The 22,936-nt window shown below is 43.2% G+C and overlaps 1 protein-coding gene across 1 annotated transcript; it reads right to left on the reverse strand.

Annotated features, from left to right (window-relative positions):
- Nucleotides 1-3,341: 3,341 nt before the first annotated feature.
- On the reverse strand, nucleotides 3,342-8,324 carry LOC137145541 (olfactory receptor 14A16-like). Its single transcript, XM_067536396.1, has 3 exons — nucleotides 8,252-8,324; nucleotides 7,406-7,440; nucleotides 3,342-4,310 (listed from the first exon to the last, which is right to left on the reverse strand). Exons 1-3 carry the CDS (start codon nucleotides 8,322-8,324, stop codon nucleotides 3,342-3,344), a joined length of 1,077 nt encoding a protein of 358 aa, XP_067392497.1.
- Nucleotides 8,325-22,936: the final 14,612 nt, after the last annotated feature.

Here is a 22,936-nt window from a genome sequence, read left to right on the forward strand (position 1 = left end):
TTCTACGATTCTATGGCTGCACTGATATCGTTTCCAGTTCTGGGCACCACATTTCCAAAAAGATTTGGACAAATTGGAGAAAGTCAAGGGAAGAGCAACAACAATGATTAAAGGTCTAAAAATACAACTGATGAAGGTAAGATTGAAACACATTGAGTTTGTTTAGTCTGGAGAAGAGAAGAGTAAGGAGGGACATGAGAACAGTTTTCAAGTATGTAAAAGATTATTACTCGGAGCACAGTGAAAAGTTGTTCTCATTAACCTCTGAGTATAGGAGAAGAAGCAATGGGCAGCAAGGGAGGTTTAGGTTGGACATTAGGAAAAACTTTCCAGCTGTCAGGGTAATTAATCACTGGAACAAATTGCCTGGGGGAGTTGTGGAATGTCCATCATTGAAAGTTTTTAAGAACAAGTCAGACAAGCATCTGTCAGGGATGTTCTAGTGGTTACTTAGTCCTGCCCTGAGTGCAGAGGACTGGACAGTTGACCTATTGAGGTCCCTTCCAGTCCTACACTTCTATAATTGTATGGAATGCCAGGTCAATGCATATAATGGTACATCTCCTTTTACACCAAGGTTAGAAAAAAATGACACCCAACAAGTAATTTACACCAGCTTTCATGTCACTATTGAACTTAGCCCAGAGACTTTGGGCTAAGACCTCATCAGTGTTAATCCAGAGATATCAATGGATCTATTCCAAATTAGCATTGGTTAGCTGAGATGGGAATCCCACCCTTACATCTCTGTGACACTCATGTTCTCCAGCCTGCCATTAGTCACATTTGGATCTTTGTGCGTATTGACCATTGGCCAAATCCCGGCCCCTTTGCATTTTGTGGTGTTACCTGTCAGCTCTGTGTTCTTGGGGAACCAGGGTGCAAAACCCCCACTGTCTGACTCACTGAAAAAACCCCACTCCCCACAGCCTCTGCTTGAACTGGAACCAATCAGAGATGGATTTACCAAAAGCAATGATAAGGCAATGGGGGACACACCTAAACCCCTCTGAACAAGAGTGACAGGATTAAGGCAACTCCTCTAGCCTCATCTACATCAAAGGTGTAAGAAGGAGGCATCTCGATTAGCACACTGAATGGAAAACAGAAAGCCTCTTTGGCATCGAAGATAGAACAAGGAAACATCTGTATTCGCATACTGAATGGAAACCACGCTCCAAGGCAGGGACTGCACTGAACTCTGGGAGCAGCGAAGCAGGGAAGCATGGCACGATGGGAGATTTCTGCTCCAGATGTTAATGAACCCACGCCTGCACACACCCAGCTCAGCAGTTCTCAGACCAGTTCTACTCATAGATCCTTCATTGATATCCAAAACACTGAGTCTACCTGGTTGCATTGTGAGCTCCCTCGAAGGAACACTGCCCATAGCCAGGAATGATCAGTTCCTATTGTCCAGCCTAAATAAAACGACTCTGGGATACTCCCTTGAGTCATCGTTTCCCCATGAACAAACCTACTGTTCTCCCTTGAACCATTGTTCCTTCCCTACAAAAGCCCCTACCCAACTTCAAAGCTCTGTTCTGATGCCTGGCTCTAAAAGCTGCAGCAGTTCCACCTTTTCCTGACTGATCGTGTCGGGGGATCTGCCTCTCTCAAGCACTCTGGACCCTAAGCTGAACAGCCTGTCTACTTGGGAACCTTCGACCGATTCAAGCTGCACTGAGTGGTGAGACCCCAACACACTCACTCTCTTTCTCTCTCTGACTCTCTGATTAAGCCCACTTTTTGCCCTTCAGACCTAATTTGCTCTCTCTCTCTCTCCCTCTCTCTCTCTCTCTCTCTCTCTCTCTCTCTCTCTCTCTCTCTCTCTGTCTATCACTCCAGGTATAACTTTCTAAACCTGACTTTTGTAATCAAACTTGGGCTAGATTTCCCCAATATCCCAATTGAAACCTGTGTAACATTGTAACTGTTTTGTTTATTGGTCTCTCCATGTAAGGCTATTACTCTGTATTCCTGGAAATAAAATAACTTTTATAATCAAGCCGGCTGCTAGACTGTCTCTGGATGTCGCTTACTGTTTTGTGTTCTCAGCTTCCCTATTTTGCTCTGCAGCAACGCTCCTCTTACCTAAGCCAAAGATCCCTGTAGTGCTAAAAAATCCTGTGGGTTTTGCTCATCAAGGGAGTTACTACCAGAATAATTGTAACGTGAAAGTGGGGATAGGGACGGGCTGAACCTGTGGCATATAAGGGTGGCAGCTTGGAAGTGCTGTTCGACCCAGCCTGCTGAGTCCAGGGACATATAAGGGGTCAGCTGGGGAGTGCTGATTGACCCGGCCCGCTCACATGCACTCTGTTAATCTCTGAATGTGTTTGTGTGTGTATATGTGGGTGTTTATCTGAGTCTGGGGCTGGAGGAATCCAGCCCTGGGAAATGTAGGTCCTGCAGGGTAGCTCTGTTGGGAGGGGACTTGCAGAAAGGGGAAGTAAAGCTCCTTATGAAAATACAAGTGACACAAGCAGCACATTGATAGAATTACAATCCCCCTCCTCCCCCAGGAAAGTAACCCTAATAAATGAGTGAATCCCAAGGTAACGGGCAAATCTGGTACAGTGAAAATCGCAGTGACCACAATAGGATCTACATTTGGCCTCATTCTCCAGAATCACCGCTGCAGAAGCGATTGGGTAGGGGTGTCTCAAATGCCTGGGGCTTGCGATTTTCTTTCAATCCCTCTCTGGGGAGAATTCAGAGGGCCTGCAAAGGGCAAGGCCCCCTTGCAAGTGGCAAGAGACTAGGGGAACTGTGCCGGAGCCATGCAGAGTAAATAAGTGGGTGACCTCAGGTTCTCCCACTGCACAGGGGAAGAACTGAAGGGGACTCCGTTACATGCCTTTCTCAGACTATAGACCCGTTAAAATCAGTCATTTCAACAGGAACTCAGCCATCCAGAGAGCCACAGAAACACTTTGCTAACTTGTCACTGTTGTGGGAAGCAAATCTTCAGTTTTCTGGGAAAACGCTACCCAAAGGCTGACACACCTGAATACATGCCAACATATTCATAAGTCATGTGCTCCAACCAACTAATAATGTTCATTGCCCTCCACTGAACTCTCTTCAATGTCAACTGTCCACGTCCATATGATGTGAATTCTTACCAAATTCATGGTGACCAAGAGATAGAGAGATGGAAAGATTTTAATCTTATTTACACTGACCTGAGTGGTGTTTTTCTGGATATTTGCCAGTGCAAATATCTCAAGGTGCATAAATGGATTACACATTGTTTTTGCATAGAGACAATAATTTATCAGTTGACTATCTTTATAAACACAGAAAACAATGACTATCAAAGCAGAAAGATGGATGGTTTAATCCAGCATGGAGGTGAATAATGTCCCTCCAAATATTTTCCACAAAGCAGCTTTGATCACTTTGTTCCTCATGCTGTAGATGATGGGATTCCTCAAGGGACGCACCACGGAGTAGAGAACAGCCACCACCAGATCCAAAGTGGACGTTGAGTTGGAGGTGGGTTTCAGGTAGGCAAAGGTGCCAGTGTAAATGAACAATGAGAACACAGTGAGGTGAGGGAGGCAGGTGGAGAAGGCTTTATGCCGGCCCTGCTCAGAGTGGATTCTCAGCACCGTGGTGAAGATGTGAACATAAGACACAATTATGAAAACAAAGCAGCTGAACAACAAGCAGACACTAAAGATAGTAGCCCCAGTTTCACTGAGATACGAGTGAGAGCAGGCGAGTTTGAGGAGCTGGGGGATTTCACTGAAGAACTGATCCACCGTGTTCCCTCTACAGAAGGATAGTGCAAACATGTTCCCAGTGTGCACAGCAGCATTGAGAATACCACTGAGCCAGGCATTTGCTGCCATTTGGACACACGCTCCCCTGTTCATTTCTCTCTTGTAGTGCAGTGGTTGGCAGATGGCAACGTATCGGTCGTAGGCCCTGATGGTCAGGAAGGCAACATCTGCTGTAGCAAAGTGGATGAAGACAAAGAACTGGGTGACACATCCGGAATAAGAAATCAACCTGGAGTTCATGAGGGAATTGGCCATGGATTTCGGGACGGTGACAGAGATGGAGCCAAGGTCTATGATGGACAGATTCATCAGGAAGAAGTACATAGGGGTGTGAAGGTGGCGGTCGAGGGCTACAGCCATGAAGATGAGAATGTTCCCGATCAGAGCTGCCAGGTAAAGCACTAGAAACACCACAAAGTGCAAAATCTGAAGGTCCCGCACCTCAGAGAATCCAAGGAGAACAAACTCGGTCACGATGGTTTGGTTGGACGTTTTCTTCCTCAGTAGATTGTGTGATGGCTGTGGAGGGAAGGACAAGGCAATGGTCAGGATCAGAGGAAATGAATCTAATTCTCCGCTTCATGATAACATGTGATGTGAATGTCAGAGGTGCACAGCCCTTCTCAGGTCCACTGATTAGAGCTGCAAGTGTTCCAGACCTGTGACAATCAGACCACTAGTCAGGTTCATTATCACACTAATGTGAATAGGATTAAGGCTCTTAATGCAGAGAAGCTGCTTCAGTTTACTCCAGCTGAGAATCTGGCACAAGAAGTGGCTTTTTTAAATGCATTAGGAAGGATGGAACAAAGCACAACCCAAATCCAACAATTCTAGCCAACAGTTCTCTCTGTTGTGACTAACAAGAGGTTCACAACTTGGACATGGAACTGAAATACCGAAATCCCAGCACAGCATGACTGTCACTTACTGGGAAATACAAAGTCGACTCACCCAGCATCGGAATGGCAGCTTGTCTGTAATAGTTCTACCCCAACACCACTCGGATGGCCTGCTCCTTGTTTACACACTGATTTATGGCAACACACACCAGCTATAATTCCTTCTCTATGCACTGATGGGGTCGTAGCATGGCTCAGTTACTGCTGTGCTGCTCCATTTACCTCTGTGGCTTCATTGTCTGGCATGTGCAGGTCAGGAGCAGTCGGGAGACTTTGTTTCTATTCTTGATCTTCTCTTTGACATTGGGGAAGTCACTTCCTCTCTCTCTGCCTCTGTTTCCCCAAAATCCCTTTGTCTGCCTTCTCTGTCTTGGACAGTCCCCTTACTTGGGGACAGACTTATTACCTATATGTTCTTTGCACCTGTCAACAGCATTTTTATTTAGCTGCAAAACATGTGGGACAGAAGATTTGGTGCATGAGCAGGAGATCTGGGTTCTAGTCCAATGGACCTCCTCTGTGTCCTGGGGTAGAGTCAAGAGAAACAGTCTTTGGCTGGGGGCTTCAACCATGTATGCATCAATTTAAAGGCACTCGTATTTTTAAAACATATTCTGTGGGTATCAACTTTGCTACTTACTCAGTTTTACCATCCTGCAAGTAGCCCTTTGGAACAGAAATAAAAATGGTTGTAACAGAGCAAATTGGTTTGAAACTGTGATGTAATTGGAGAGTATTAATATTAGTATTAATATTAATATCGGACAGTATTAATCCCCAGCCTGACTTAAAGCTTGGATTCTTTGCTCATCTCTCTGTCCTGCCCGCATCGCTGTGGCTAAAATAATCTGTCAGACTCTACTTGTTTGATAATAAAAGTTATAAAGAATTGCACCTGCCAGTCATAGTTCTATTATTAAGTTTCCTTTGTATTAATATTGGCAGATATTTAATTGAAAAAGAAAATTTACCGTCTTGGTCTTTGTGGACTTTTCCCAGCTTGTGATGTGTCTGATTCAGTTCTGCAATGTCCTTTCAGTGAAATTCCTGAGTCTCTCTACAGTTCCAGGTAGACAGGGATCCACTCCACAGAGGGTCGCTTCCTGCTGCCCACCTTGGGCAGGCTTGATCTCTATTCATATTACATCAAAGGAAAATTGAGTTTTCAACTGAACACATTTTTCATGGAAAATCTCTGCTATTAAAAAAACCCAACAATGTACATTGCAAAACGGAAAACTTATTATTAGTAGTGGTATGAGGAGGAAGAGGAAGAGGAGGAGTAAAATAAGTTTTCAAACAGATTTCAAATTGAAATTTTCTCTGCTGCCAAAAAGACAAACATTACAGATTTTCACAATTTCAATGAAAAGTCTTTTTTTTCCTGCTAAAACCGAACTGTCAGACTCTACTTGTTTGATAATAAAAGTCATAAAGAGTTGCAACTGCAATTCATGTTTCTGTTATTACGTTTCTTTTGTATTAATATTGGCACATATTTAATTGAAAGAGAAAATTTACCATGTTGGTCTTTGTGGACTTTTCCCCAGCTTGTGATGCATCTGATTCTCCTGTGCTAGGATTCTTTGCTCATCTCTCTCATGCCCCCATCGCTGTGTTATCCAGCAGCAGTTTCCATGTCCTTTCAGTGATTTTCCTGAGTCTCTCTGCACTTCCTGGTAGACAGGGATCCACTCCACAGAGGGGTGCTTCCTGCTGCTCACCTTGTGCAGCCTTGGGTGAGAGACAAAGGACTGAATGGGACGAGAGACTGAAAACCTCTCCCAGCTCTACAGCTGATCCTGGCCTCTGCAGGCTTCAGAGAAGGTCACAGCCCAGGATGTTCCTGCTCGGGGGCTAAGTAGCTGAATCTGCTCTCCAGGGTTGTGAGGCCAGCTCTGATCTCACCTCCGGAGCAAACCGACAACCAGCCCCAGCCGACACCAACCTCCCAGGATCTCAGAGGATGACAGCATCCCTGGAAGGACCATGAGCTAAAAACAAGGCAGGGCTGAGTCCCAAAGTGTATCCCAAAGTGTTTGCAGAAGAAAACAGTGATTTCTAACACACATGAGCTGCAATAGCTAAGAGCCCAGTGGCAGCAGATTCTCAGCTGGCCTGGTGTACCCCGTTCCTTCATTAACTCCACATAAGCACCTCTGGGAGCGAAGAGATTTTTTTTCCCCTCCTGCCTTGCACCAGCAGTTCTTGAGATGCAGCCAGAAAAGGAACACGTAGCTCAAGCTGCTCTGGCTACTTGAAGTTGATCTCCAAAGAGTACCCAGCAGCAAAGACAAAAAACTAAGGGTCAGGGCCTGAGCTGGTGTAAATTGATACAGTTCCATTGAGTTCAGAGGAGTTTGGGATATTTACACCAACTGGGGATGTGGGCCTTTCATATCAGTTGAGATATATTAGTTTTCACCAGCTATGAAATCTTGCGTATGACACAGTTATAAATCCATATTCACTGCCCATAAATACACATACGCATAGAAATGTACACACAAAAACACGCAAATTCACAGCAAACGTGCAGTTGCACAATCCTTTTCACAAATAAATGCACAACATTGTGTGTTCACGAACACTCACAATAATGCACACTCTGAAACACAGTCACCCTCCAAAACAAGCACTGACAAAGCACACATAACTCACACACTATTTTTCAGCAACAAACACATGATTTCAGCTTAGGAACAGACTCACCTTGACAACGTCACACATGTGAGCAATGATCTTGACTAGCAAATACACACTGAAAGCAAAGTCTCAGAGACATGCACTTACAATGTAATCTCAGAAAAAGAAACACATAAGCCAGATCTATGCTAGAAACTTTTGCCACCATGCCCATCTCAGTTAGGAAGTGTGTGTTTTTTGCAACATTGCTATACCAGTAAAACTACTAGTGGAAACAAGGTTAAACCAGCTTAAAAGTACTTCTGCGGTGTGGATTGTTTCTCTCAGAGAACCAGTGTAAGCTATCCTAGCAAAACTACTAGTACATTCACACTGGTAGAGTTTGTTTGTACTGTTATATCAGCAAAGCTTTACTAGTTTAGACCTGGCTGTACATTGTCTGAGTATACATTGTCTCTCTCTCTTCCTCTCATAGAAACACACAGACACTTATACGGACAAACATTCTCTCCCATTTACTGCCATTGGGTAATGGTATCAAACTCAGAAGTGATTTAGGAACCTAAGTCTTAGTTTCAAAAGTAACGTTGGCACTTATAAATATTATATGGCCAGATTTGTAAAGCTATTTATGTGCTTAAAGGGGATTAGCTAAAGCATCTAAGTACTAAAGGCTCATTGAAATCAACGAGTGTTAGGTATCTAGAAGTTTTTGAAAATCCTACAAGGCACGTAAATATCTTTAAAACCTGTCTTCTGTGACCAGGGCACTTGTGAAAATGGGATCTTGATCTCTAAGACATATATGTGATTTAGCAAATGTTACCCCTCGCTATGAGTCAGCCATCAGCCAGAGACAGATACGAATGCTTACGATGGTGGCATATTATAGCAGATGTCCGATGTCCCTACAGCAGTTGAAGGACATGACTTCAAAGAGGAAGAACTCCGTGGAGACCACCAGGAAGTGGATGTAGGCCTTCATTGAAGGCTGGGGAAGGAACGGGTCTTCTGATTGCTCACAATGTTGGCCAACATCTTGAGGATGACCGTGCTGGTGAGAGGGATCTCCAGGAGGGCAAGGTTGGTGATGAAAGGACATAATGGACTGGTGAGTCTGGAGAAGAAGGTTCAGAGATTTTGGCTTTGAGATAAACTGCTATTTCATGTGAATAATCCAGATCCCAGAAGGACAGAGTAATTCCAATGCACCAATTGTAGGGCTTTATTTGACTGTGAAAGGAGAGAAATGGAGAGAGTGTCAGGGTCTGACACCAGTTAAGTGTTAGCCTTAAGCCCTATCCATAACCCTAACCCATAACCCATAGGGACATAAGCATGAGTTTATCTTTAAACCTTCAATGGAGCAAATTTATGTTTAAATTTAAGAATGTGCGGATGTGGCTTCTGCGATCAACACCTTTGTGCAGTATATTCAAAGTGAGTTTTAAATTCATAATTATGAGCATTTGTACCAGATGCACAGGTGGTGTACATTTTTAAAGTTCTATTGACATCAGCATTAGTAAGAGCATTACCAGCAGATTGAGGGAAGTGATTATTCCCTTCTATTCAGCATTGGTGAGGTAACCTTTGGAATATTGTGTCCAATTTTGGGCCCCCCACTACAGGAAGGATATGGACAAATTGGATAGAGTCCAGTGGATGTCAACAAAGATTATTAGTGGGCTGGAGCACATGACTTATGAGGAGAGGCTGAGGGAACTAGACTTGTTTAGTCTACAGAAGAGAAGAATGAGGTGGGGATTTGATATCAATCTTCAACTACCTGAAGGGGGTTCCAGGGAGGATGTAGCTAGGCTGTTCTCAGTGGTGGCAGATGACAAAAGAAGGAGTAATGGTGTCAAGTTGCAGTGCGGGTGGTCTAGATTGGATATTAGGAAAAACTTCTTCACTAGGCAGGTGGTGAAGCACTGGAATGCATTACCTAGGAAGGTGGTGGAATCTCCATCCTTAGTGGTGCACATGATGACACTTTTCCACCTATGGCAAGGCTAGAACAAAATGACCCCAGACTAGCAACTTACCCCAGTGTTTATGTCATTACTGAGGGTAGTTGTTATGCCAGGCACTGCTGCTCAGAGCTGCCTGCAGTTTCTGGAGACCAGGTGAGGAATAAAAACACACCCACACCAGTTAGGTACACTTATTTTTTATCATGGCTTACGCTCCAAACAGGAATGGGAGACTCTAGGGCACTCTATGAAGCGGGCTGCCTGGGGATTTTGCCACGCAATCCAAGTGGATTCATGGCCGAGTCTTGTGGCGCACTTTGCATTTCAAGCTTTTATACAGCATTCTCTAGGAAACAGCAAGCGTTGGCTAATGTACAGCACCTGACCTTGCTTCCTCACTTTCCTCCTCTTTTGGCACCACAGACAAATTCACTCGGCCTTGCACGGCCTGTTTACCAAGCTGAGCAGTGCCTCTTATCAGACCGGTTCTGACCAGACCCGTCAAGCCCCTATCTCTGTCCAACACGTCACAAATATCTTCCGCGGCCTACAGTAGTGCAGAGACTTTGGGCCAGAACCTCACCAGTGTTAATCTGGTGATGTCAAGGGTCTACACTGCACTCGTGCTGATCTGGTTGAGTTGGGAAATCTGACCCTTACATCTCTGTGACACTCCATTTCTCCAGGATGCTGTCATTTCAGTGAAAATGATGAAAAGAGGCCTCCCTGAGGCTCTTTGTTTTCGAAGACATCATTAATAATATCATCATATCCCGAGAGTAAAACATTTCAGCAGGATCTCAGCCATGTAGAAACCTCTTTTGCACCCTTTTATCATTGTGGGGAGCAAACCTTCAACATGCTCAGACAACCCCATAAGAGAGATGACATACAGGTACTCCCAAGAGAGATCAAACATTGAAAATCACATCTGACCAAATGAGTGCCATCTCCAAAGACCTTCCCAGCTCCAAATCACCTGGAATAAAGAAACAAATGAAGCTGCCAACCAAGCAGCTCAACAAAAATAAAGTAAAAATCTAACAAACACACAAACAAAACACAAAGAACAAATGTGCTGATACCTCACTGAGAGTTTTTATCCTAAAAAATAAGAAGAGTCAGAGACCCCACTAGGGATTATGCTATGGCTATAGGGGGAAAAAATCACTAGGAGGGTGGTGGGATGGGTTACCTAAGGAAGTGGTGGAAGCTCCATCCTTAGAGGTGCAGCTTGACAAAGTCCTGGCTGGGATGATTTAGTTGGGGTTGGTCATGCTTTGAGCAGGGGGTTGGAGTAGATGACCTCCTGAGGTCCCTTCGAAACCTAATATTCTATGATTCTATTGATTTTATGCACAAGGCACTCAGATAGTATGGTGATGGGTAGCAGTACTAGATATATATATATATATATATAGATAGATAGATAGATAGATAGATAATGATGTTCTTTATATTCGTGGAAACTCCTTTTTTTCTTGAGTCATGTTTTCTGAATTTTTGCTAGTGTAAATACCCAATTCTGCATAAACAGTCTGAACACTACATTCTTATGGAGGCAATAAAGTCATCAGATGATTATATTTATAAACAAATACAGAATGAAATCATGATCAATGGACCCTAAATATGGACATTTTATTCCTTTTAAATAACCTCTGACCAATCAGTTTGCTCAGTGTACCTTTCATCTCCTTGTTTCTCATGCTGTGGATGATGGGATTCCTCACTGGGGGCATTATGGAATAGAGAATAGCCACCAAGAATTTCAAACCTGATGCTGAGCTGGAGGTGAGTTTCAAGTAGGCAAAGAAGCCAGTGTAAATGAGTAAGGAGACCACAGTGAGGTGACGGAGGCAGGTGGAGAAGGCTTTATGCCAGCCTCGCTCACCGGCCTCAACAGATTCCAGTTATACAGAAGTCTAAGTTACTAGATGAGGGCAGAGACTCTGTACCATGATGTTTTAATAATGTCTCGCTTCTGGAGGTATTAATCTTGTGCAGCCAGCAGTTTGCCCTGATAGGCAATGAATGGACATGGGACTTTACTGAAATATATAGTATACCACTGAAGTATACAAAAGCCACCCCTTGATTTATGTCTCCTAGATGCTTGAGTGTGCTCCTACCTATTTGAGGAACTGAATGATTACAGCAAACCATATATGTATGAATAGTAATTTTACTTTTAAAATACATTTGACCGAGGTGAAGTCATGGCCACTTTGTGGTTACAGTCCACAAGTCTATAGGAGTTTCATGTCTAATTATCCACTTGGCAATCATATCCCAAAAAGGGCACTTACACATAAGTTTATCTTTAAGCCTGCAGTGGGACTTCCCACACATTCAAGGCGAACCACTTGCTTAAGTGTTTTTTTTCTAGATCAGCACTGTAGTTCTGAATATGCAAAGAATATGACTTTTAACTCCCAAATCATGGAGTGTTCTGATGAGAAGCTATGAAAATTTAGACCAATTGAGACTCTGCTTCTTCATTTCTAAGAAACCAGATTATAATTTGACAATGTATCCAGTCAGGAAAGAGAATCAGAGCATGTTAAAATATAACCAGACAAAACAGCTCAATGTTCAAACATTTAATAGTAATCAAGACTTGCTTGTCAACGAGCACTGGAGGAAGAAATGGTCCCAGAAATTCTGTGGTGAATAATACTGACTAAGGATTACTTTAAAGAAAATTACGATCTGGACACTTGATATTCAGGAAAGAAACAGAAGCACAATATTTTAAATGGATTATTAATGGCCTGTCTATCTACCTATCCACCACACTCTCCTTAAACCTAACTTATATGTAATGCACACAATAAATAGCCAGCTTCTATGATCCCGGGCACCTTTTGTCACATTTGGATCCTTGAATGGATAAAACACCCTTGGTCAAATTCAGATCCTTTTAAAGGAAATGGCTGAATCCCAGCTGATGCGGTTACAGAGCCAGTTGCATCTCTGAGCCCTCTAGTCTTTCTGAGTGCGCCCCTCAGGGCTGAGCATCATGCCTGCACCTTCTATCATTCTGGGCATTATAAGAATGCTCCACATTCTCTCTCATATCTTGGGCATTGTCTGACCATGACTCCATCTCTTAACATCCATAGTTAGTGCAAACTGTCCTACCCTTTCCTTACTGATATAGTTCCAACAGTGCATTAGAGAGAAGGATGAAGGCAAGGTCCCTGCTTGAAGACCCTACAATCTCTCTGGACAAGGGACAGGTGGAAGATGTAAAGCCGTTTATTCCCCTTCTTTTAGTTCTTTGCCTGCTGCTTCCTCATCCTCACCCAGATGAAAGATGTTTGTATTACCTCCTTTAAAACAATACACTATTTATTAGGGAAGATAGGACGATTGACACAGATATGAATCAAATACAGACTAGCAGAGCTGAAAAAGGGGTTAGTTCTATAGCAGTTGATGTTTTAACTCTTTTCCTCTAAGACTGAGCACTCCACCGTCACAGCCATTAGAGCATCACTGATAGCTGAAGGTTCTGAAGATTTTACTCCAAACCAATCTCATATTCTGGGCTGGGCCTTTCCTGAATAACAACTGATCGTCAGCTTCCACACAGTGAGTATTCAGAGGTTCAGCCATTCTTCCCTAAGTGTACCTCAGAAACAGAGTTTCTATTTGTCTATTTGTCCAGGGCTTTGGGGGCTGAAAATGAAAATTGAGAACTAGAACCTAGAGACATTCTAAGGAGGTACCAAACTCTGACTCACTCAGGGCATTGTCTGACCTGTGGCCAGATCCGACAATTCTCGTTTAATAGAATTTGTCCTTTGTCCTTTGCTAGTGCCTACTTATTAAATTGTATGCAATGTTTATACAAGAGTTCCTTATTCTTTGACTAAGACAGGAGGCAATGCCTGTTTTTTTTTATTGTAGACTTTGAAAATACTATACAGGTTTGTGGGATTGAGATTAGTATTCTTTTCAACAGCTTCTGCTCCACCTGCCCCAGAAGAAAGGACATGCATGACAGAAGCATTTACTCATTGCCCTCCAATAACGCAAGTTCTCTGTGCTATACTGGAGTTTACTGCTGCCTACCTGTAATGGGGTCTATAAGCCCCTTTCAGGACTTAGGCAGGAGGAGGAGAGTGTTACCCAGGGTCTCTTGACCCAGTAACTTTTATTCTCTGTGAGTTGGTATCAGGACATAGACCACGGAAATGAAGTACATCCACCTACTATGTGGCTGACAAAGGCAGGTCCAAACCAAATGCTTTAACTTCAAAGCTTTACTTTATTGGCTTCTAGCAATTCCCATCGGATCTTTGCCTAAGTCTCTACTTATCAGTCTTAAGCACACACAATACAATAGGTGATTAAAGTACACCAAAACTTAATATTACCCCCACAAGTCTGAGGCAGTCTTTGGATGAATCAATCATATATTTCCGGATGGCCGTGCGCCTGGGGATCTTTCAATGTGTTCACAAAGTGATCTGATGACTTAGACTCACTACCTCCTTCTTATACTCCAAAAGTTACAGAGACACGTCAATCAAAAAAAATGTTACATAGCTGACTAAACAAATCAATGACTAGGCATAAGCACAAGTTTCAGAGATGTGTCACTGAAAAAAAATTCTTAAGCCAGAAGTCTTGGCTGTTAAGGTATGTCTTTACTGATGGTGGCAAATTCGCAACTGTCAGATCAATTCTTTGGGATCGATTGAGCGGAAGTGGAGACCTGCTCAATCAATCCGGAAGTCGACCGAATAAATCCACCCCTGGAAAAAGAGTAACACTGCATCAACGGGAAGGTATTTACAGTCAGCCAGCATAGTGGGGATGCCGCGCTGTTTAGAATTTAGGAAGTTGACTAGAATTTAGGAAGTCAACTGGAATTTAGGAAGTCTCCCGTCAACTGCCATCAAATTTCATGGTAAGTTTTCGACCAGGCCTCTGTCTAATAAGTAGATGTCCCCATACTGACAATTCTGAGATATATCCAGACATCTGCCCCAGCATATTCAGAGAGAGAGGACGCATAGAGCTAGGCTCACTTCACATGTTCACTGTCTACTACCCTCTCTTCCAGTTTGCCTAGTTGTGCTAAGTTCCTGCAAAGGACTGAAAATGTCTAAAAGCAGCAAGCAGGATAATTGATAGTCCATCCCAATAACTGGCAGTGTCTTGAACACCTGGCTTATTGCTAAAATCATAGAATCATAGAATCATAGAATATTAGAGTTGGAAGGGACCTCAGGAGGTCATCTAGTCCAACCCCCTGCTCAAAGCAGGACTAACCTCAGCTATATCATCCCAACCAGGGCTTTGTCAAGCCTCACCTTAAAAACCTCTAAGGATGGAGATTCCACCACCTCTCTAGGTAACCCATTCCAATGCTTCACCACCCTCCTAGTAAAAAACTTTTTCCTAATGTCCAACTTAGACCTCCCGCCCTGCAACTTGAGACCGTTGCTCCTTGTTCGGTCATCTGCCACCATCGAGAACAGCCTAGCCCCATCCTCCCTGGAACCCCCTTTCAGGTAGTTAAAGGCCGCTATCAAATCCCCCCTCACTCTTCTCTTTTGCAGACTAAACAAACCCAGTTCCCTCAGCCTCTCCTCATAAGTCCTGTGCTCCAGCCCCCTAATCATTTTGGTTGCCCTCCGCTGCACTCTCTCCAACTTGTCCACATCCTTTTTGTAGTGGGGGGCCCAAAACTGGACACAATATTCTAAATGCGGCCTCACCAATGCCGAATAGAGGGGAATAATCACTTCCCATGACCTGCTGGCAATGCCCCTCCTAATGCAGCCCAATATGCCATTAGCCTTCTTGACAACCAGGGCACACTGCTGACTCATATCCAGCTTTTTATCCACCATTACCCCCAGGTCCTTTTCTGCAGAGCTGCTGCCTAGCTCGTTGGTCCCCAGTCTATAGCTGTGCATGGGATTCTTCCTTCCTAAGTGGAGGACTCTGCACTTGTCCTTGTTGAACCTCATTAGATTTCTTTTGGCCCAATCCTCCAGTTTGTTTAGGTCACTCTGTATCCTATCCCTACCCTCCAGGGTATCTACCACTCCCCCCAGCTTAGTGTCGTCCGCAAACTTGCTGAGAGTGCAATCTACCCCATCCTCCAGATCATTAATAGAGATGTTGAACAAAACCGGCCCCAAAGGACCGACCCCTGGGGCACTCCGCTTGTGACCGGTTGCCAGCTAGACATGGAGCCATTGATCACTACTCGTTGAGCCCTATGCTCTAGCCAGTTCTCTATCCATTTTATAGTCCATTCATCCAACCCATACTTCTTTAACTTGCTGATAAGAATACTGTGTGAGACAGTATCAAAAGCTTTGCTAAAGTCAAGGTATATCACATCCACCACCTTCCCTACATCCACAGAGCCAGTCACCTCATCATAGAAAGCAATCAGCTTGGTCAGTCATGACTTTCCCTTAGTGAATCCATGTTGACTGTTCCTGATCACCTTCCTCTCCTCCAAGTGCCTTAAAATGGATTCCTTAAGGACCTGCTCCATGATTTTTCCAGGGATTGAGGTGAGGCTGACCGGTCTGTAGTTCCCTGGATCCTCTTTCCTCCCTTTTTTGAAGATGGGCACTATATTTGCTTTTTTCCAGTCGTCAGGGACCTCCCCCTGTTCCCACGAGCTTTCAAAGATAATAGCCAATGGCTCTGAAATCACCTCAGCCAACTCCCTCAGCACCCTCGGGTTCATTGCATCCGGCCCCATGGACTTGTGAATGTCCAATCCTTCTAAATAGTCTTGGACCCGTTCCTTCAGCACTGTGGGATGTTCGCCTCCTTCCCATTCTGTGCCACCCAGTGCAGCAGTCTGAGAGCTGATCTTGTCTGTGAAGACAGAGGCAAAAAAGACATTGAGTACCTCAGCTTTCTCCACATCCTCCGTCACTAGGTCGCCTCCCTCATTCTCTAAGGGGCCCACACTTTCTCTAATCTTCCTCTTGTTGGCAACATGCCTGTAGAAACCCTTCTTGTTCCCCTTCACGTCCCTTGCTAGTTGCAACTCCACATGTGCTTTGGCCTTCCTGATTTCATTCCTGCACGTTCGAGCAGTGTTTATATAATCCTCCCTAGTCATCTGACCAAGCTTCCACTTCTTGTAAGCTTCTTTTTTGCGTTTAAGTTCACCAAGGACATCTTTGTTAAGCCAAGCTGGACGCCTACCATATTTGCTATTCTTTCTGCACATCGGGATGGTTTGCTCTTGTGCCCTCAATAAGGTCTCTTTAAAATACAGCCAGCTCTCTTGGGTTCCTTTCCCCCTCATATTAGCCTCCCAGGGAATCCTGCCCATCAGTTCCCTGAGGGAGTCAAAGTCCGCTTTTCTGAAGTCCATGGTCCGTATCCTGCTGCTCTCCTTTCTTCCTTTTGTCAGGATCCTGAACTCGACCATCTCATGGTCACTGCTGCCTAGGTTGCCACCCACTTCTACTTCCCCTACCAAATCTTCCCTGTTTGTGAGCAGCAGGTCAAGAAAAGCACGGCCCCTCATTGGTTGCTCCAGCACTTGCACCAGGAAATTGTCTGCAACACTCTCCAAAAACTTCCTGGATTGTTTGTGCTCTGCTGTATTGCTCTTCCAGCCCTGTTCAGTCCCCTCCTCGAAAGCCATCTCATTTTCTTATAAGGAGACCTTCACATAACCTCAGTCATCCCCATAAAGGATACTGGATGTATCAGAGCTGTGTTCCAACAAATGCTCAAGGCTCTCAATTGAGATCGAAGAAATGATCTTCTTGTTGGCACCACAAACTCACACCAGATTCGCAGGGTGATGATGATTACAGGGCGGCAAGTTCCACATATTCCCCTTCTAAGGGCAAGTGTGGCATTTTCCCCTTCCCAAGGCAAGAGAGATGGAGGTACAAGACAAGGGCTTACTGGGGGACTTGAGAAAGCTGAAGCCTTTGACTCTTACACTAAGTCCAGCATGTCAGATATTAAAGAAGAAAACCACTACCACTTAGAATATCAAAATCATTACAATGGGATGTAAGGCCAAATTCAGAATTTCTGTCATGGTGGGGGACCATTCTAGTAATACTTCCCCTCATCGGTGTTCTAGGTTCTTATCCACCATGGCTAGTATCTGAGTAACTTCGTCGGCTGCATGATGTACAGTGATCATGACTCTATGTGCCTTCTCTTTAGCAGCACGGCACGCAAATGTTTCTGCTGTACAAGCAAATACTTTACAACAGTTAAGTACATTCCAAACAGTACAGGACTTGCAGCAGAATATAATGCATATTTCAATTTTAACTCACTATATTTTAGCTTAGGCACTTGAAAATTAAAATCACAACCTTGAATGGTAACATGATGAAAGTGTTTGTTTTCCTGGGGGACATGCTCGATCTGATGTACCTGGTTGATAAGGAACATAGAGCACCAGCTTCTGAGGCAATCACAGATTCATTTGAAAAAGGGTTAATTGCATAATGGCACTTCCCCCAACATTTTATAATCCATGGGTTCTATTGCAGTCTGTTTAACATTAAGGCCTAAAGCCATAATAGGAGAAACCCACTTTACTTCTGCTTTCGACATTAGCAGAACAAAGGCCATGATTTCCTCTGATTTCCTATTATAGGTGAAATTCATCATTCTCCACCATCATTCTCTTTCTGTTTGGGTGGCATTTTTCCAAATGATGCTTTTGATCTCCAGTGGGAGTATACCACTCATTTCATCATGGATCATATTCTTTACTACATCAATCATCCATCCCTGCATTTTCATACATGCCAGGGACAAAGAACATTGGCTTGCAGGGCATCTACAGCCCTCAAGAGCCAGAAGTGGTCTTTTTCTTGGGATTTCTCCCATTCCTGTAGGAGTTGTGCCACACCGGCTTGTATGGAACTTAACTGGTCAAACGATACTTTAATAAATGCCACTAAACCCTTGATTCGTTTGCCCAGTGCATTCATCTCGTTTGCAATGACTTTTTCACTGATGCTGCTAAAGGCTGCCCCCACCTCCTCCAATTGCTTCCAGTACATCCCTGTTGTAACTTTCTTGAGAATCCAGGGCTTTTAAAATGCAAGGCAAGATACCCTCACATTCCCCTCCTAGTATCACTATCTGTAGTTTTACTTCCCCAGACTTTTCTGCCTAGTCTTTGGGGGTAAAAGGGATTATGTCAGCCTAAAGTGAATGGGTCTTTTCCTGGTGCTGTCCACTTAGGGATGTCAGTCCATAAATGAATACAAGGGGGTTTATAAATGGGAAAAGAACTCAAATTTAAACTAGCATTTGTCACCCATTTACAGTCCCAAAGCCCCACATTGGTGTTCCTTTCTTTTTCCTTTTTTACCGGCAGATGGCCCTTCCATTGTGGCATCTGAAGGTGGATCATTGGGGGGGTCACTTTTGTCCACTGATGTTTAAAATCTTTTAGGAGGCATTGGCAGCATTGCTTCAGACTTTTTTGATCACCGGGCAATTTTTATAGCGTCATTCACAGTAAGTTTCCCCACACTCCTAGCACACTCCCCACACTCCCAGCACAGCAAGTGCCGAATTCACACCACCAGAGGAGCAGGATCATACCCTTGCAAGCAAAAGAAGCACACAGGAGTGCATCATCTCCAAGGACTTCCAGCATTTACATGGTTAATAATCTAAACCACAAAGCAAAACAAACCTTTCCCCTCTCTATACAGCAGGCGGCATTAACTTTTACTCAGACCTCTTTAGGTTTGCATTCCTCTTTTTCTCCCTCTGCCCTTTTTGTAACTGCCAGCTGTATCACAGTTTTACCCTGATTCCTCTTTCAACAAATGATGCAGCAGGGCTGCCTTCTTGGAAAATTCTTCAATGAAATGTTAGCTCCACTCTCTGTTGGTCAGGGGAACACCCTTTGTTTTCCAAAATCACTCCAAAATAATTTACTTGTTGGGAGCCCAGCTGGGTTTTCTTTGAGCTCACCTTAAAACCACTTTTCTGAATTGTTTGTAACACTTCGTTTAATACTTTTAGATTATCTTTCCTGGTCTGAGTGCAAACCAGGATGTCATCCATCTAAGAAATCACAGTCTTTGTTCAAGCATTCCCTCCCACATCTTGGCTACATGGGCACGACTGATGAGGGGGGCATCATTCCAGCCCATGGGAACCCTGGCAAAACACAACTGCATCCCTTGAAAGGTAAAACAAATGTGTAATAGCTGTCCCAATGTTAAGGGATAGCAAAGAAAGTATTGGCCAAATTTAAAATTGAAAACCGCTGTGCCCCTCCTACACTGGAAGTCATTACCTCCTGATATTTAGCCACAACAGGGCCATCAGTGGGGTCACCCAACGAAGGGGGCAAAAATCCACCACAAGCCTTCAAGTCCTTCTGTCACTTCTAAGGACTGGCCTAAAAACAGCATTACTGGAACTTGTTTGCTGCACTAAAACTTCTTGGCTTAAAAGCCCATTGTTTTTTCTTTAGGCTGGCTTCTGCCTCTTTTGGGTACCTATACTGCTTCTTGGGATGGGGGATTAGGACCTGTGATTAGGATTTCTGCATTCATTTTACCACATTCTATTTTATTTTTGGGCCACACCTCCCAGGGCCTTTCTGCAATTGCTGGAATTTCTGAGGGTCACTCCAGGTTTTTACATGCCTTAAGGATCACAATCCTCTAGCTTGCTGAAATGTTCACAGGCTCCCAGGATGTGCCATGAGGCATTTCCCATAAAACCCAGTTAGCAAAATTAATCAGCACTCTAATATTAATTTCCAGGATTCCTTCTCCCTTTAAATTCATTGAACCAAATTGCCCTTTATTTCTTCTTTGCCCTAATTGATACAGGACGTTTCTGTAAAAACGTTATTTTCTGCCTAATGCAGTATTTTCTTTTTTTAACACAATACACAATGTTAAGAACAAGACAAACAACACAAAACACAATCTTTCTTGCAACTGTAGATCCATAGTATTTTGGGTTGCTCTTCAGCTCGTACCAGCTTTTCTAAAGTTCTGAAAGACAAAAAGAACATTTTTCTACCCCTTTTGGGGGGTGACAGATTACGGCTTAAAATAACCCTTCTTTTTACAGATGTCCTTGCTGATTGAAGGCAAAACAGATGAATTACCCCCATACAACATACACTGCATATTCTGTGCGGAAAATATGCATTTCTTTTAAAGTTTCTTTTAGTGATTTTAACTAAATTGTCCATATTCAAATGATTTAAATCAGATTGTCTTTCTGCCTACAACAGTTATTTACACTGGATTATTTACAGATCATACCTTTGGGAAAAAGGGCCCATTTTCCTTCAGAATAGCTGCAAAGAAACCAAGAATTCTTTTTCCATAACACTTTTCCTCCAAACTCTGTGATGTTAACTGCTCACTTTCTTTTCTTAAATCACTTATTTTCCAAAATGACACCTTCATCAGTTCAGATATTATTATTCCAAGTATTATTCCAGAGATCTAATAGCAGCATCTAGGCAGGCCTACCTGATCAGGCCTAGCATACAACTTAGGCAGACAAATGCCTGTCTTCTTCTGATTTGAGAACCTCTCTGGACATAGGCAAGAGGTAGCGTCTGGCCACCTAGAGTGAGGCAACAGAGCACAGGCAGAAACATAGGCACTTAGGGTACTCTTTCTGCACACGCTTAGGAACTGAGTGACTCTAGAAACCTACAGGGTAAGGAGCAGCTGCCAGGTGGGAGTTTTGTGGATCTCAGTGGGGCCTAAAAATGAGGCATAGGTACCCAAGTTCCTTTATGGATCCCACCCCTGACTCTCATTGATTGCAGTGGGAATTAGTGACTAAATTCATTTGAGGATCTGGGTCATGGTCACTACTTTTTATGCTCATTTTTGTAGGGAAGAGAGGTTTTTATTCTTTGATTTATTAAACAAGTTATAAAATGATAAATCTGAAACAGATCTTCAGACAGGCAATGAAAAAGTCATCAGGGCAGGATATTGGATATTAAATCCCATTTAACTGTAGACTTGGCAATACAGGTATAGCCTAAGTTAACCAAAATCACACACACATAGCACATAACTGAAGTTTTCTCTTCTGTTGCTTCATAACCATCAAGTGGCTCCTTCAGCTATTTGCCCTTTCTTATGCTAGCAAATGACAGCTCTGGCAAGAAAGGATTTTTTTGACTTGGGTTAAGATTAGAAATGAATGTGAGGGCTTTAGTGAATCCCGAGTAGTTCTCATTCAAGAGGAAACATTTCTTTTACAGTCATTTACTAGATCCCAATAATCCTCTTTATATAGGACCACTTCAACATCATTATTGCCCTTTTCCTCCCCTCCATCTCTGTTCTGCAAAAGAATCTTGAGACCTCAACCCTTGATTAGTAATCGTTGGGATTAATGCCTTTTCTTTTGTAACCTCTACTTCAGGAGAGGGGAGTAGAGGAGGTTCAGTGGTTAAGATACAGGCCTGGAAGCCAAGGGATGAGAGTTATCATTCAAGCTTTGCAGTGTAATCGTGAGCAAGTTTCGTGCTGTGTATTTTACCTTGGTTTTTTCATCTGCAAAAGGAGGATAGCATCATAGAAATTGCCATAACAAATCAAAACCATGGGCCACATAGTCCAGAATACTGTTCCCATAGTGGCCAGTATCAGATTCTTCAGACAAAGATGGACAGTTACGGAATAGCCTGACCATAGGAAAGATGTTCCTAACCCACACAGCCAGTGGCTGGTTTATGCCTTCCAGCATGAAGATTTACACCCCTGATACACTATCTACTCCATCTAATCACTGTGAATGTTAGCTTTATTCTCTAGAAAAGTGACTAATCCACATGTTTTAAACATGCTAAACTCTTGGTCTGAGTAATCTCAGTAGGCTCTCACTGTTAAACATGTTAATTGTGTCATGTTTTTACAAAACAAAATGTTTCTTTCCTTTTATCCATTTTTTAAATTGCTGCCTATTTTGTTTGCATTGCTTAACTCACAGGAGTGAGTGACACTAATTACTATTGGTAAAGCACATTGAGATATTTCATATCAGTAGCTAGCATACAGTAACTGCCTTTGAACGAAAAAAACAAAGTGTAGATCTTGTACTGGGTTAGCGTTATTTCTTTAACATGCCAATATAACAGTTTAGGCAAAACTGCATCTATTTGTGCTATTGCTAAAACACAGAACTGGATCTCATGAAGGTTCCTATTACAAGCAAGGTCATTCATCAGGTTCCATTCATTAGCGCTCTCTTGAGACTCAAGAGATTTATTTCTAACTAATGATCACAACTTCCAGAGTCCAGGCTGGATTCCAATCTCACACCGATTTCCCACTGCTGTATTACCACTGTCTTGCGGGGAATTACTCCAGGTGTACACATGTGTAAATAAACGGGGGGTGGAAATCAGGCTACCTGTGCTTCTCCTGCAGGATTCAGAGTGTTTCTTATACACTATTTTCCTTTTGATCTTTGTTACTGTTTTCTCACAGCCCTGTGGCCTCTAAGATTACAGCACTTCCCATTAAGTTTAATAGTGTTCTTTGTTTCTTCAAAAATTATTACTTTTCCTATAGCAAGAAAAAAATACTTAGCTTCTCCATGTCAAATGACATTCCCATTACAGGTGAATTTA

Source organism: Emydura macquarii, unplaced genomic scaffold (genome assembly GCF_026122565.2).
Source record: "Emydura macquarii macquarii isolate MOO-44397 ecotype Brisbane River unplaced genomic scaffold, CSIRO-AGI_Emac_v2 contig_3540, whole genome shotgun sequence".
Lineage (NCBI taxonomy): Eukaryota > Metazoa > Chordata > Testudines > Chelidae > Emydura > Emydura macquarii.

What these genes read in the sequence shown, in the direction of transcription:
- LOC137145541 (XM_067536396.1), bottom strand. Translation starts at nt 8,324, where the DNA reads ATGAAGGCCTACATCCACTTCCTGGTGGTCTCCACGGAGTTCTTCCTC. An exon ending in AGTCATGTCCTTCAACTGCT is followed by an intron (nt 7,441 to 8,251) that starts GTAGGGACATCG and finishes TGTATTTGCTAG; the next exon opens with TCAAGATCATTGCTCACATG. An exon ending in ACATGTGTGACGTTGTCAAG is followed by an intron (nt 4,311 to 7,405) that starts GTGAGTCTGTTC and finishes TTCCCTCCACAG; the next exon opens with CCATCACACAATCTACTGAG.